Here is a 17,300-nt window from a genome sequence, read left to right as displayed (position 1 = left end):
CAAACGAAAACATTGGCACACCAAAGTCTATTTGTGATCAGCTGACTTAGACTCTATGGTGTCAAGCAATAGAATGACTAATGACAATTGATATGAAAAAGTTGTAGAACATTGTAGCCAAATCAAGGTTATGTCCTAACATTTTCTGGAAGGGACTAGGGAAAACCACTAAAACCTCTGTCAGGATAGCCAGTCTCTTGCCTGAGCTTTGAAGTGAGCATATCCTGAATACAATGTAGTGTTATTGCTTGGCCAGCCTCCTGAATGGTTGATGTTGGTGGCATTGGTTTTATATCAAGAGAACAGTTTCATGTACACACATATGGTTTTCCCACATGTCATCAATATGGTGGAAAACTGAGTGTAGGCTTTCATATTGGTTTGTTGGAGCTGGTTTAACGTAGTCGGGATTACAACTGGCTACAGGCTGGACGACCGAGGGTTCGGAGTTCAAGTCCTGGTAGGGTCAAGAATTTTCACTTCCCCAAGTTGTCCAGACTGGCTCTTCTATCCCATGTGTACTGGGGGCTCTTTCTCTGGGGGTAAAGCAGCTGGGTAGTGAAGCTGACCACTCACCTCTATCTAGTGCCGAGGTCAAAAAAACCTGGATCTATACATACACTCCCCCATACACCTCCATGGCGTAGTGCTTAATTCGTTAAGCACAGGGACAACTTTACTCTTACAGTGGTTCACAATTGATTTTGTTTGTGCCCTTGTGTCTCGGCACTGTGTGGATGTGGGCAGTGCTGCTGGCATTCCAGAGGTACATGTTTTGACCATCCACATGCTGCAAAGAACCAGGGCAGAATAAACACTGAAAGAACGTAGTGTGTTTAGAATTGTGTAGACTGTTCGTTCATACGATGGAGTAAAGAGCTGAAATAGTAGTGATCATAGTGAAGGTTGTTATCGATTACGCCACTGAAGTCGGAGATGGGAATTACCATTTATTGCATAGATGGCACTAGCGTGTAAGGTCAAGAAATTTTGCACGTAGAAAGAGCACCTATGGGTTCTATTCTCAATTTCCCAACGTAATAGAAAATAATATATTCTGTAATATTTTTAAAAAAATACTAATCTATTACATATAATCTTAAAATAAATTAAATTGCCATGATTTATATAAATCGAATGAAATGTAGGGAGCGATACCGGCCATGTTAAAGTAATGGCCGACGTGGCAATGTTTGACGTTAGGAAAGTGCAAAATAAACTATTAGAATGGGAACAGCCAGATAGACCTTTGGCTCCTCTAAGCACATCACAGAGAGATGCTGTGTTAGATCTATCACACGAGGTTAATATAAAGACAATTCCTCCTGACGTAAGTGGGATAAACTGATTGGATAGGACATATTTATGAAGAAAATAACCTCAATGTTGAAGACAACTTTCTTGTAGTACGTTATTGTGTAGTCAGGTAGAGGTTTACTGCCGTTTCGTAGGAGTATATTCTCATCATCAGGGAGCTTTACTTACCCTTTTCGACCCAGAAGATGGAGGCGGTACTTTCATCCGAAACCTCAGTTCAAATTCTACCAGACTGCATGGTGTCGTATCCCAGAAAGTAGTATTCTTTATAGTCACGGCCGTGGAAGTCTGAAACCCAACTTCATTGTTGTCATATTTGCTACTCTAATTTTCATCTGGAGATGCTTCTGCCTGGTGTTTGCAGTTACAATATATCCACAGGTGTGATGTGTGTTTTATTCAGCTTGGTACTTTCCAGCTGCCTTTCGGTGACGAGGCCGAAGCAAGACTAGCACCATCTGAGTTTAGCCAAGACAGTGACTTGGCCTGTAAGGATCTAACGCAAAGTTTTGTTAATTTAGAACTTGGCCGGGTTAAAATTGAAACCACACAACAGGTAACATTGCATCTCTGTATGTTAGTAAAGTTGCTAGTTACTTGTTTTATGTATTTTAGCTAATATATTCATCAAACATTATTTGGCAGTTCTTATCTTGGTATTCTCATGTCGAAGAAGAACTTCTGCAGTCAGAAGATGTTCAGTTCATGGACTACTGGCGCCAGCTGGCGGAGCGAAGAGATGAGTGTGGTGTTCTTTTATCCCAAGTAAGTTTTATGCAGATTAATATGCAGGTAACCCTGGATATAAAAGGGTAGCGGCCGTGGTTGGAAGCCAGCGATTAACCACTTGAGCTATGGCGCTGCCTTTATAACCATTACTATGAGAACCTCAGATTTTTCAAAACAACACATTCTCATTTTGGTTCTTGCATGGGAGTCTTCTTAGGTGGTATAGTGGATTTGTGGGTAAAACATTTTGTATAAGCTGTAACGTGATCATAGCTTCAGCTCCCAGCTGTAATCACGGATCATTGTGATCCTAATGACACCTTTATGAGGGAGGACAATGGGCAGTGCTGCTAGTGGCAGCTGGGATAAGTACTGCATTGTGGGTGGACATATGAACATTGCAACTTTGTTTTTGAAGTAACTCTAAAAGTGGCAAATTTTCTTTAACAAATTTTTGCCAGTTACGTGGGAATTCCAGATTCTTGGATACTGGATAACTGGGAATTTACTCTATTTGCTGCATGACATTCTCCTGCTTAAGCATAGTTACCAGTAATGATTAATGTAGTCTTGTTACTCTGATCAGTCAGTCTATTACTTGGTTGCAAAACTGTTTTGTCTTTTTGCCTCTGTTTTCACCTTGAGCTCTACTGTCCTTTTGTTTTGATGCTCAGAAGTAGTGGTAAGTTCCCCATGACAGGTTTACTGGCCTAGGAGTGAGGGCTTTTGACAGGCCCTCTGAACTTCCAGCCAGAGTTTTGTATAGACGGTAGCAAGACCTGGGTGGTAGAAGTTAAATCCATATCCATTTGGCAGTTTCTAAGCTGAAACTTATAAACAGGTGACAATATATGTATGTGGAGGACTCTGAAACTAATGAGGATATTTCGGATGAATTACATACTAGATCTGCTTTAACTAAAAGACTTTGGACTACAGAAGAAGGTTTTGTTTAGATTGACAGAGTGCAGAAATACAGACTCCACAAATCAGTGATGAAGTATAGATTGAGTGGAGCAAGAAACCAAGTGTAATAACCGTAGCTAGAATGGTTCAGCAAGTTGTCCAGCTCATTGAAAATTTGATGCTGATAACAACAATGATGAAAGACAGAAAAATGTCCACAGTTCATGGTACAGATGTCTTGCATAATTTCCATATTTCTAGGTCGACTGGTGCAACAGTAACATGTCTGACTTTAGTCAGGAGATGCTTGGTTCAAATATCAACTGGGGACTCACTGTCCTGACTGAAGTTTCTTGCGAATTTGTGTAATTCCTCCAGGCATGTTCGCATAACCCCTTAGAATATATTATGCTTGATTTTCTTCACACCTGTCCCAGCATGTAATTCATAGTCCTGCTATGTCCAATTCAACAATATATAGTATGAGAAGTTGCTACATTGTCATAAATAACTGAATAATAAACCAACCAACTTGCTTACCTAAGCTGTCTTTCAGGGATATTTGTTCTTTCAGATTGAAGCCTCGCTGAAGGACCTTGCCTGCCTAATGGAGCAGTATCATGTTGTTTCCAACAGGACAAACTCCCTGCATCAAGATAGCGAACAATTACTGGCTGATCAGGTATTGTTTTTGCAAGCCTGATGCTGTATTTTGTTTTGTTCCTATTTTTTTGGATGATTTTAATCCTACATTGCCAAAGATATAGGTGTAGATTTGTATTTGAGAGGTACCAGATTGAGTTGTCTGTCTAATTACTGTGTATTCCAGCCAAGATTCCAAGGCTTCTTCAGTTTTTCCGTGATGGTGCTTTGAAATAGGTCACAGTCACTTTCTCCCCATCTTGTTCACCATGGATAATCATTCTCTGATATAATTTGGCGCTGGATAGCGTTTGAAGCTGATAAATTATCATTAAATAACCTAATAACCATAATGATCAATATGTATTACTTTTAACATAAATGACCTTAGTAGTCATTACCGGTTACCTTCAGATGAATAATTACCATTCTTACTGAATCCTTGCCAGATTATTATTTCATAACATCATCTGCATAAATATTTTATGGCAATGTGAAATATGGCTCATACGAATTGTTCACATAAATTTATGCTTTCGTACTTGAGTGATATCACTGAACGAACCAATGCAAGCTGTTTTGCCAGAATACAGAGAAATTATCCTACATTTGAATATGAGACACTTTACACCTAAGCTGGACACAGCTGATTTGAGTGCAACACTGGCAAATCAGCCTTCCTGACCAGACAACCATCAAGAGTGGTTTATTTTTTGATGACGCATTTTCTGTACTTGTGTGTCCTCCCACAACAATTCCTATTGTGTGTGTTCCTCTTTTTCTACACTGTTTTGTGTTTCTTCCATTACTTGGTCTCTCCAACCTGTTCTTGGCCAACACACTGTTCATTTGTTTGATGTCTTTAGACAAGTAATGTATTGTCAGATGTAGGAGCGTACACATGACGAAATGACGGGTTCTAGTTCAGATGATTGGATTTATTAACAGCCTGGTTACACACACTCTCTCAGTTACACTCAAATTACAGCGCTATCACGGATTTACATACACCTTATAATCCAGTGTTGCACGCACCTTCGCACACATGAAGTCTTCTAAATCACAGTTTACATCCTCACAGGCAACCTTCTGTATCCCTGATTCAACTTCGCTTGCTTCCGCCACTCTCAACTACTCTTAATTCATACTCCTTAATAGTGTTCGCTGCTCCTTATATGGGCTCGGCATGGACCACACCGAAAACACATTGCTGCTTGGCAACAGATATCAGATATTGTTGGCAGGTGTGTCTACCCATGTATTGCCTAGCAATGGATGCCCTACTGTTGCATGACTTCACAGCCTAGCGGGGAGGAGTGTTTACTGAGCTTTGCATAGTGACGGGATGAGTGGGGATATGTGACGTTGCGCCATCCAAGCATTCACAGAGTTGTCGCCTAGCAACCCACCAATACAATCCACAACACTCACATTGGACGCGTGCCCCGAGGCCTCTGTGGCTCAACAGTTCCTGCACAGGGCCAATATGCCACAATACTTTATATTATGCAAGTTTGAAGCTTTCTGTGCAGATTTAGAAACCCTAATTGGCTTATCTGAGTACTCTCTTATATGTGCTAAAATCTTCTCAGGTGATCAGCTGTGTCAGTGTTGAGTTAGAAACAAACGTTTCAGAGATCACCATCATCAGGATCGATGTGGTGAACGACCACACATTGCCGATACAATATACCAGTCTATCAGATTGATTCCAGAGATGGAGGAGATCTCTGAAACATTAACTTCTAACTCGGTAGAGACATGGCTGATTACTGAAGAAGATTTCAGAATATTTATTCACTATGAAAGATTGAAATCTTCATAGTCTTTTATTTGTTCTTTCAGACAAAGTTGCATGGTATATGTGAGGAAGTTGGGCAGAGGCTTCAGAACTTCATGGCTCTGGACTCACTCAATAATCGTTTGTCCTCCCCTACACTCTCTGTCTCCAGCGAGGCTTTTATTGACATACTTGACCGCCTGGACCATTGTGTGGAGTACATAGGAGCTCATGTAAGTGACACACTTTTTGGGAATGATTTGAAGAGTATGTTAACGGAAGCTATATACAGTAAACTCCCAGTTACTATCATTCAAAGTATCCAGAATTTTCATGCAAGTGGAAAGAAATTTCATAGAAAGTTTATGATTTTTGGCCTACTTTCCTTATTTTGAAAAAATGAAAGTAGGCGTATGAGCCCTCCTTGCTCACCTGTCTGTGTGTCTGTATGTGTTCCCTCCCAACAACTTTCAAATGCCTGAACCAGTCTTTGTGATACTTGGTATGTACAGGTATATCATGACATCTGAGCCCACCTCAACAGCATAATTCATAAAGTGCTGCCTTCAGTCATACCAACATTACAGCCTCTCAAATTTCTGAGGCAAAACATTGATACTGCTTGAACGCCTGTACCAATCTTCATGAAACTTGGTATGCCTATATCATTCCACCTGAGGCCATCTGAATAGTGTACATCATAAATCCCTCGCATCAGTAATACCAATAGGATAGCCTCACAGATGGTTTGGGTAATAGCCTAAATATTACTTGGATTGCTGAACCAATCATCATGAAACTTGGTATGTGTCATGCCATCTGAGGTCATCTCAACTGTATACATCATAAATTCTTCCCATTAGTATGAGTAATATCAGCACTGCGGCGTCACACCTGATTGCCCAAACCAGTCCTCATGAAACTTGGTAAGTATATTGTGCCATCTGATGCTATCTGAACGGTATACTTCATAAGTCACTCCCATCAGTAATACCAACACTGTAGCCTCAAAAATTGTATTGTTTTGTTGACTTCATTATGCACACATACTAAAGTTTTCTTTTCACTTGTGTCAGATACTGGAATCACAGTGAAAGGAAAGTAGATGATTAGTTCTTCCCAGAATTTCTTGTTTTAAAGTTACTTCAAACACAAAATTGCAGTGCATGTAAGTTCATCTGCATGTGGTAGTTCTTCCAGCCACCACCAGCAGTGCTGCCAATCATCCTTGCTGATGCAGGTGCCATTGCAGCCATATTGATATGTGATTACATTACAGCATATCCAAAAATATTTACCCATTAATCTGCTGTGTCATGTGAGAAGACACCAACACAAGAATTAATGTGAAAATGCACTGTTCGAAGTTGAAGGAACTTAAAATATAAATATGTAAAAGATCAGAAAATGGTGAAAACTGAATGAAAATTCAGTTTCTGTTAGAAGTTCTTCTCATGTGAACAGCAGATTCATGTAACCAGAACGTTCCATGCCGGATGATGAGGAGTTTACTGTATTATTACTTGGTTCACTCATCGGCTGTGTTGATAACATAAATGTGTATTTTTTTCTTTGGAAATAAAAATTTTATTTGATGTCAAACCGAACATTCAAGGGATTTTGGAATTTAATGCTGTAACCTTCCTCCCCACCAATGATAAATATAGCTCTCCTGCTGACTGTACCTTCCTTGTCAGTCAGATGTTGTTTTGTCCTTGACTTATTTTTTAGTAGCGTATACTTAGAGCCTGAAGAAACTCCTATAAAGGTCCACTAAACTCTAACTGTGGTTTGTAGTACATGATGTATGATCATGTTTCTCATGTGCAGAATGCCTATATATTTAGCATGGTCATATGATATTCAAATTCCACCTGATTGAAGAAGAAAAATTTACATAGAATTACTGGGTTCTTGTACTTTTTAGCAGTAAGACTCTAAGCTTGTATTAAGGAGGAAACAGTTCAGATCTTCTTCAAGTTACCAACTGTCTTGATAGATTTTTTATAATTTCCGGGAGTGCTTCTAAGCAGATTTCCTGATAATACATTGAAATAAGCCATGGCTGGTTCCTTTTAAATACTTGCCCTACGTACCACCATTCAGTATTTCTTTTAATTTTACATTATGTAACTTCTGAATTTCAAGCAGTATCATGAAATAACATAAGAATCCATCAGTCTTTGCCAATCATATTCAGTCTGGTTTTGCATGAAAATAACATGCTAATCCCTAACAGAGTTTGATTATGAAAGAAATATTTGGTCTTCCAGAGACCAGACTTTATTTCAGCAAATTCAGTAAATTTATGAATCTATTTAATAAAACACGGCCTTATGTATTTTGTCTCAAAGCACCACCCAAAAAGAAGTACTAGAAGTGTTGTTATTCTACACTGAAGACGTAATTGCTAATGTCTGTGCAGTGTGTTATAATTCTGTTGTACCATGAACAAAACAAGTGTAAGCTTAGCATGTTCTTTCAGGCCAGTAGGTGTGAATGTTAGAGGCTCTTTGTAAAGAAGTTTGTGTCAAGAAAATAGTATGAATGGCTGTTCTTATTGAATAGAATGTCTTAAAATCATACAGTGTGTTCTGTATGAAGAATTTCATAATGATAATTTAAATTGTGGAGCATAGAAGAAGGGGCTAGATGTATGTTATGTCCCTCTGAGTCATTATTTCTTGTGTACATACGTAATTTTATATATATTTTTCTCAAATTGCCTGCCACCTGTTGTTAATGTAATAAAAGTAATCACCATGGTGTCTGGACATTATTTTATTCTGCAGTTAAATGATATTGTAACGTGTTTACGTTACTGAATACGCCGTAGTGATCGTTAACTGGTTTATTTAACAATCTACAACTAACGGCTACAATTACTTATCTCACAGTTGCGGGGTTTCACACTTTATAACCCTAATCGCATTAACCTGTTAACACTGTTGCGGGGTTTCACGACTTATAACCCTATGCGCAAATCAGTTCACTCTGTCTTCAGTAGTCTACACGTTTACCGTAGGGGAGCTTTGTATCACTGTATCACACGCTCCCAATTACACAATTACACACACGTCCGGATCTTCTTTCCGCGACGGCTGCTATACTCCAACTTGTAGTCGGCTGGCTGTTACTTTATAACTCGGAATGTCTTCGGCGGTAGCCACACTGGAACTCGAACTGATCGATACGCACTGTGCATCCACTTATATAGCTGCAGTGCTTGCCTGTGGCGTAATGAGTGCCACGTCACAGTAGGACGTTGATTACGGTTACGTTAGCGTTGCGCGTTACGTCACCGCGTGACGTCACCGCGGAGGGGAGTGGCGGGGAGCGCTACGTTACCGTGGAGAGGAGGGGGGAGGGGGGTTCTCAGTCGCGCAACATGTTACACTGCTCCCTCCTTAAGGCTGTTCGTCCCGAATAGCCTAACGGTGCACCCCCGTTCCTTTTCCGTCCCATAGCTGTTCTTGCAGCATCTGGTCTCCGGCTGTTACATCCGCTCCCTTCTTAAGATCGACTCGTCTCGAGCGGTTTCCTTTCAGCTCGCCAGAAGATCCAGTTGTGTCCCATTCATCCATTACTTTCATTCTATGGCACATTCATTCTCTCTGGGGAGGCCGGTTCATCTACATTACCGGTTCCTCCTCTGCTTGAGGTCTTTTTCGTTTTGGAGGGGGTCGACCCCTCCATAATGTCCAGTCCTTGATCAAGTTTGTCTTCGGAGGCTCCTCATGTCGACGTAACAGCCCTTGATGCGTTGTTCGTCCTTGCCGGCTTCGTCGTTCCTCCTGGTCTTCCAGCCGCTTGCTGGCACGAGACCGTGGCGCCAAGTCCTCTCTCCGGCATCCGAAGGTTCCCTGGGGAGTTTCCTTCTTGAAGTCATTTCTCCAACGTCGTGCCACTGTCGCGCGACGGGATGTCTTCCTGCAGGGGGCAGCCAAGTTCTTCTGGGGTCCACTCTTTTCCCGCGTCGAATTCTTCATATTTCGTCGATGTCGGTCCCTGCGCCTTTTCTTCTTCGGTTCTCCGACCGGCATTACTTCGGCGTCTTGTATGGGTACCTCTTGTAAACCCGCCGCCTCAGGTTTCCTGTTCGCTGAGGCCGGCTTTTCTCCTTCTGGACGTGCCTCTGTTTCTCGGCAGGCCATCGTCACTCTGACCGGTATCACTGTGGGGACCTCCTCTTGTTGTGCCGCCGCAGGTTTCGTGTCCACTGAGGCCGGCTTTCCTTCTTGTAGACGTGCCTCTATCTCTTGACAGGCCGTCATCTCATTATGGTTGGCATTCACCCTTTTGACGGTGAGTGGGTAGTGTGGGGGCCTTAATGCATATGCCGGCGTCCGCCCTCCTTCGCCGGCCGCCGCTTGTTTCCCGACGGTTGGGTACCCTTCCTGTTCGTAGGGGCAGTTACTCGCGAAGTGGCCCAGTTTTCCACAACTCCAGCACCCTGATTGTCTTCCGTCTCCTCGATGGGTGGGGGACGATCGGTACTTCCGGTATGTCTTGGTGCTACCTTCGTGAGGTCTAGCTGCTATCAGTACCGCTTGCAGCTCTAGCGCTCGTCGGAGGGCCTCGTTTACCTTCTTCTCACCTCCTAGCAGCAGCTGGAACCTTATATCGGCATCTCGTATTCCGTATACGAAGGCTATTCCTGCCTCTCTTCCTATGTGGTCTGCAGGTAGATCGGGGTAGGCACGATGGGAAAGTAGTTCAATGGCCGTGGCAAAGTCTTGCAGGGATTCTCCAGGTTTCTGGGTCCTTGTTCTTAATTGGCAGCGGTAGGCAGCTGCAAAGTGTTGGTCCCCGAAACGGTCCTCTAGAGCCTGAAGAGTTTCCTCGTAAGTGGCATTTGCCGGAATGCCGGGTAGCATTTCTGCCGCCCGACCCTTCAGGGCGGTGATCAGGTATGTTAATTTTTCCCTGTCCGACCATTGGTTGTGTTCTGCTACGGTCTAGAATTGTCGCCGGAACACGCTCCATGTTGAATTTCCGTTGAATGTCGGTGGCTGAGCTGTACTCGCGACGATCGTTGCTGTATTTCCCCGCTCGGCCTTCATTTGCACTATGTCCAACCGGGCCTGGAACTCGCGTTTGGTTTCGTCAATTGCTGCGCAGGTTTCGTTGTAGTTTTTCGTCAGGTTTTCCTGGAGTTTATCTGTCCGCGCGCAGAGGGACACGTCAATCTGCTCAGTTATTTCTGACCGGAGAGTCTGTTTGTCGTGTTCAACGATCGCCAAAATGTTTTCGACTCTATGTTGGATTTGGTCATCCAACTCTGACCGCATAGATCGCATTTCGGCCTTAATTTCTTCCTTGTCGGCCTTCCTATCGGCCTCCGCCTTTTCTTGGTAGGCGTCTAATTTTGTCAGCATGACTTCGGTTTGTTTCTGGTTGACGTCTAATTTTGCCAGGAAATCTTCTCTGTCTTTTCTTCTATCGGCCTTCATTTCTTCCTGATGGGTTTTCATGCTGGCGTCCAATTTTGCCAGCATTTCTTCTTTCTCCTTCCTCCTCTTTTCCTCCATCACTTCCTTCTCTTTTCTTCCATCTCTTCCTTCTCTTTCCTTCTCTTTTCTTCCATCTCTTCCTTCTCTTTCCTTCTCTTTTCCTCTATCTCTTCCTTCTCTTTCCTTCTCTTTTCTTTGTCTTTCTTCCTATCGGCGTCCATCCTCGCCAGCATTTCCATCATCTGCTGCATCTCCATCTTGTCGCAGTAGAGTACACGATGCACAATAATTCAATTTGTGGCGTGTTTAAGTTCGTAACACTTCTGACACCAAATTGTCACGTGTTTCGAGTTCGAATCTCGTCGGTCACGTGTGTAAGTTCTAATCCCGTCGGTCACGTGTGTAAGTTCGTATCCCACTTCTGACACCAATGTAACGTGTTTACGTTACTGAATACGCCGTAGTGATCGTTAACTGGTTTATTTAACAATCTACAACTAACGGCTACAATTACTTATCTCACAGTTGCGGGGTTTCACACTTTATAACCCTAATCGCATTAACCTGTTAACACTGTTGCGGGGTTTCACGACTTGTACCATGAACAAAACAAGTGTAAGCTTAGCATGTTCTTTCAGGCCAGTAGGTGTGAATGTTAGAGGCTCTTTGTAAAGAAGTTTGTGTCAAGAAAATAGTATGAATGGCTGTTCTTATTGAATAGAATGTCTTAAAATCATACAGTGTGTTCTGTATGAAGAATTTCATAATGATAATTTAAATTGTGGAGCATAGAAGAAGGGGCTAGATGTATGTTATGTCCCTCTGAGTCATTATTTCTTGTGTACATACGTAATTTTATATATATTTTTCTCAAATTGCCTGCCACCTGTTGTTAATGTAATAAAAGTAATCACCATGGTGTCTGGACATTATTTTATTCTGCAGTTAAATGATATTCATGTAAGATGTAATAAAGAAAATAAGGCTTGCCAAAAATTAATTAATTAATTAATTCATTCATGCATTTATTTTACATTCTGTAGATCCACAGTACAACAGGTAGGATATGGAACACGTCAAGTGGTACATATATATATATATATATATAAAGACAAATAAGCCAAATAATAGAATAAAATAAAATGATGACAAATATAAAAAGTTCTATTACTAATAGTTTTAAAACTTGGTGACGATAAACATAATTTATTAAACTATATAGGACTATATAGAAATTCTTTGGTATGTCATTGACTTGCAATAGCCTGAAATTGAAGATATTCATAAATGGAAGAAAAATAATATGTATAAATAAAATGATGTGAATCATGGCTACCCTTGAAGATGGGGTAGTCAATCGTGTTATGTTTCTTAACTACAAAATCTCAATTAGCTAAAATAACAACATAAAATCAGTAAATTGCCAGAGGGGTTTATTTCACTGATAGCCAAACACCACTGGACTGAGATTAAGGGAGCATATTGCTTGTGTGAGGTCAGTCAGGCATGCACTCCTGACCTCTTTCACAGGTCATTTTCAGATCTGCAATTAAGACAGTGAGTTGCATGGCTAATATAATTACTGTATCATCATAGGATTATTTTATTATAAATGCATTTTCTGAAGATGCAGATTGTTTTGTCATTAGAGCAAGTGGAGAGAATCAAGCTCGTATCTTGCCCGATTTCGCCATTGCCTGTCTCGTGTGGTGGCCATGATACGTAGCCACATAGTAGAGGCACTAGAACATGCAACACAGCAAGTTTTGGCTCCAGCAGTGCATGTTCCCATGGGGGTTACGAATAATACAGCCCTCACTCTGTGTTACGGCAAATTCCAAGCCTCAGCACCACGTGTCAAGCCACTTCTTGCTCAAGTTGAAGCCAGAGTCAGTCGTAGTCCAGAGTAAGTTATTCTGAATTTGGTATGTAGGAGTCTACATTCTAAGTTGCTAACCTGATTTTATGCTAGCCTGTATCAGACTATTTGGATCTCAACTCCACATGTAGCTCAAATGGAATATCAACACACTTCTCACATGTCGAGTTTCATACTAAAAATTTGTGTGCAACACATGATATTAATACCTGTAATTGTTATTAGAAACATTTTTGCATTTTTCTGTTTATGTAAGAAAATGCATGGAAAATCATTTATGTTATATAGGATTTTGAGTTTCTTTGTTAGGAGTGGAACTTATGTCTTTGATTGAAGTAGTATCTGTTGATCAGTTCCATTAATAGTAATTTTGTGTCTGCAGGGAATGCACACAAGGAGCCATGAGTGATACAGAATCAGAGCAAATGAACTTGAAAATTCTTATGTGTTTAAGATCAGAGTACATCTATCTGCTGACTGTTGTTCCTTTGTCTCTCAAAAGAAATGTTTAATCTCATGTGTTCACGTTGCTCATATAAAACGCAAAATATGGTAAATGCATTTGCTAACTGCCACACTTTGTCACTTGTAAATAAAATTGATTTTATTACTTCTTTTATGGCAGTTACTGTACTTGTAGAAAACTGTGATTACTGCCACATTATGTGACTTGCAGGTACCAGCAGCTGCTGGCAGAATGTCACCAATGCTACTTCACACAGAGGGAGCTTCTCCTCAGTTCTAGTGTGGCAACATCAATAATGGAGTTATCAGTCACACACAAGGGTGACCATTGTTCATTAGTGCGCAGCAGCTGTGCATGTCTTGTGCACGTGTGTCAGGATGAACATCAGTTGTTCTACCAGTTCTTTAGTCAACCCACTCCTTTGCTCATGTGAGTAATTTCGCTTGAGGTTTTTGTGCCAAAGTTCTCAGCATTTTTGCTTTTCTCATGTATGCTACATATGGCCTAGCAGACTTAGAGTGCAATTCTAATTATTTCAGACATTTACCAACATAAAGTTATTTATTTCATGGTTGCTGCAACATCACAGTGTGATTCATATTATATAAAAAAGTTACCTTGAAATGTTTTGAGGCACTGTCTTTCAAAATGTGACTACTTTCAGACAGTCTGGTGATTGAAGTCCATTGTTGTCTTCTACTTAAATGGTTTTTTGATGTTGCAAAGGGCACTACTTGTCTTTTCCAATCTTTGATTTTTATTTCTTCCTCATTCTGTCCTGTTCCTTTTCCTCAGGATTATCTGAGCCTCTCTCTAAGCCTTCTTCCTTAGCTTATCTTCTATATATGTGTTGTATTTAGTTTAGAGTCTAGTCTGAATTCTTTCTTTCCAGGTCTGTCTCTTTTTGAGTCTTGTTTATTGTCATCTTGTCTACTACACAGTGTGTCCCTAAAGTCATGGTGGGGCTTCAAAATATTATATGTATTAAATGGAATATGATACATACATTAAATGTGAATTAAATTAAAGAACAACTCAAGTAGTTTTTTTTTTCCAAGTATTTATCAGAGTTCTATGTCTGCTCCATTGGTGGCTCTGCAAGCATATAAGTGGTATTCCATTTCCTGCCACACTTGACCAAGAGCATCAGGACTGACAGATGCAGCAGATTCGCTGTTTCAGGTGTTGAATGTTGTGAATACGAACACTAGACGATTTTCTTCACATACCCCCAGAAATAAAAATCCAGGGGGTGTCAGATCTAGAGAGCATGGGGGTCATTGCTTCCTTCTGCCCCTCCCAATCCAGCACCGTGGTGTCTTATCAAGAAATTCCATAACAGTGTTGGCTTATTGCATGGGAGCATGCTGAAAGATCGCGTTGTCATCATTTTTGGGTACTGCAAGCGTTCCAACATGCTGAGGTAATTGTGTGCTGTTACAGTGAGTTCCACTACACGTCAATCATGCGATCTCTGGTAAGAGCATGCCACACATTAAATTTAGGGCTATCATGCTCATGTTCAACAAAATCGTGGGGGCATTTGTTAGCCCATATTCTTACGTTGTGCCCGTGGACATGTTCCGAAACATGAAAAGTGGCCTCATCACTGAACGTAGCACAATGCAAGAACTGCTCATTCTTGTCAATTTCATTAAGAATATCCACAGCAGAATCATATTGTCACATATCCTGGTAATGCAACAAGAAATTAATTGGTTCCGAATTAGTTGAAGCGATTTATTGGATAAGTTGTTTACAATTACAGTGACTCAAAAATAATGTCTTCCACACGATGCAACCTGACTAGTCTGTCATTTCTCAAATTTCGTCTTCACTCTGCTATTCTGTCTTCGACCGCTATTCTTGTTGGCAGGTCTTAGTTCTTTGCTCTGCTGGTTTCTCAGCTCTGTTCTGTTCACCTCTGTTCTCTCTTCGCTCTGTTCTCCTCTGTTCTGCTGTTCTCTCTGTTCTGTATGGACTGTTATATTCTTCAGTCAGATGGTCTAGAAGACACCATGTTCAAGGGTTTCATTTCACGTGTTCTATGCACCAGTAGCTAGTGTATTCATTACCATGGGAACTGCACTAGTTCTGGTTTTTGTTTCCGTGATGACGTCTGTTATGTATGTGTTGTCTCGGAAACATGCATGAACGGTTGCCTAGAAAATTATATAATTTCTTGTACACTATTACAGCTTTTAGGCTGTGTTTACTGAGCATTGCTCAGCAGTGGTCTGTTCCAGCTTGTCCCAGCCATGTGTTTTAACAAGCTGTTGTCCAGCAAAGGATGCCCTCTCTGACTCAAATATTCCAGCTTTCAGGCGGCACCCCACAATATCTCTTGTGATTATCACCTGGGCAGATTGCATGTAACAACTGAAGTTTATAAGCAGTAAAACATATACTTTTTTTTTCAAAACTCTGTGAACAAGCTAACTGTGCTGTTGGTGAGAGTGCCAGTAGCAGGTAGGGGTGAGGTGAAGAGGAGAGAAGCTATGAGTCAGTGACCACAGGGCTAGGAATGAGAAAGGGTAAAGAAAGGTAGAGTAGTAGTTCACATTTGTTCCACATGCACATGTAGTACTTTGCTAAACAGTTTGCATGTGGTAAATACATTGGTCAGTTTCGTAAGGAAAAGGTTTGTGGGCTCGAGAAGAAATTAAGTTCCCAACAGAGATTTCTTACAAAGAAAGGAACTGGAGGTTGCTGTGAAGGCGGACCACGGTGTAAAGCAGATATTGAGTAAGAATAGATAGAGACCTTATGTAAGAGTGTAGGGTAATGGTCCCAGAATTTATATCTCTAGAAAGGAGGAAGCAGATGGATGATAACTCAAAAAGTACTGAGAAGTTTTTGATAAGCACAGTTAATGTCTTTCGTTCTCTGTCATTAGCATGCAAGTATGGACAGTAGTAATATTGTACACTTTGCTGTAATTATTTGAGATGTTAATAGATGAAAGAAATGATTGCCATTCAAAGCAAGAAAGGCACAGAAATGGCTTGTTGCTTTCAATAAAGTACAGAGTGGAACCCCAGGGAGCTAATTAATCACAGTTAATTGTCTGTCATTGTATAATTCTTAGGAACGCTTACGTGATTATTTCATTTCCCTGCAGTATTTTCTGAATATGATTTCCAGGTTTGTTTTTGTCCCTTGTAGGTCTTTTTTCTTTTTATCTCACCTACCATACTGTGTTATTTTCATACTATTTACTTGCTTGTCAGCATGTTCTTCTTTCTTCCGGTATCTTTTATACTCCATCCAGCATATAGCTCAAGAGAAGTAGTGTGAAGATTTTGTTATTTTTCTAACATGCAAAATCTTTGTTATTGTGCAGGTCTGAACAGTGGATATTTCATGAACTTTACTTGAACTTTTCCTTTATATTCTGTAAGGTAGATGCTCTATTTGCTGAAAATCAAGAAATGATTCAACTTTAATTCCATCCCATGTTGAGATTCTTGACAGTCAAACGTATAATGTTGTGTTCAGTATTTTTGCAGTGTCAGTTATGGCTTGTGTACACCCTGGAAGTATACTTTTATTTTTACATTACTTTGTTGCATATAATGTTTCTCTGTTGATATTCAATTTCAATAATCTCGGTGTTAAATCACCTCCATTTAAGATTTTGCTTGGTTGAGTGTCCAGATCTGTTGCAAACCTCAAATGGCGGTTAACTGTGTTCCTACTTTGCTTCAGATCATACCTTGAAGGCCTTTGTACAACTTTGTATGATGTTCTGCGACCATTCATCATTCATATAAATCACTTGGAAACGCTGGCTGAAATTTGCAGCATACTACGGCTTGAAATGCTTGAGGAACACGTTCAGAACAATCGTAAGTACACAGCATCATTTGAGAGATATGGATGTTCCATATCTATTTTATCTACCTTCTCACTAGTTCTTATGTATGATGTGGGAGATGTTGAAGCATGGTTCCATGTTTCAGTCTTGAGCCAGAAGTGACTATTGTGACCGAAATGTTTTTGTAGTTTTCCTTGGTTCCACCAAATAAATACAGAACTGGTGCATTATGACACTTCCTTCCAAACACTTTCCCATTCAACATACATAATCATCCTACTCTGTGGCTTTTCGTCCACAAGTGAACTATA

The 17,300-nt window shown here is 40.7% G+C and overlaps 1 protein-coding gene across 1 annotated transcript; it reads left to right on the top strand.

The window, feature by feature from the left end:
• Positions 1-1,171: 1,171 nt before the first annotated feature.
• LOC111868496 (conserved oligomeric Golgi complex subunit 3) lies at positions 1,172-17,020 on the top strand (the record flags this gene model as incomplete). Its single annotated transcript, XM_023859188.2, is given in 8 exon segments — positions 1,172-1,330; positions 1,736-1,873; positions 1,963-2,082; positions 3,527-3,634; positions 5,440-5,607; positions 12,477-12,733; positions 13,383-13,601; positions 16,881-17,020. Coding segments are annotated over 8 exon segments (1,306 nt in total), but the record flags the coding sequence as incomplete, so codon positions are not given.
• Positions 17,021-17,300: the final 280 nt, after the last annotated feature.

The sequence above is a fragment of the Cryptotermes secundus genome, unplaced genomic scaffold, assembly GCF_002891405.2.
Source record: "Cryptotermes secundus unplaced genomic scaffold, Csec_1.0 scaffold206, whole genome shotgun sequence".
Lineage (NCBI taxonomy): Eukaryota > Metazoa > Arthropoda > Insecta > Blattodea > Kalotermitidae > Cryptotermes > Cryptotermes secundus.
This window is presented reverse-complemented; position numbering and strand designations above follow the sequence as displayed.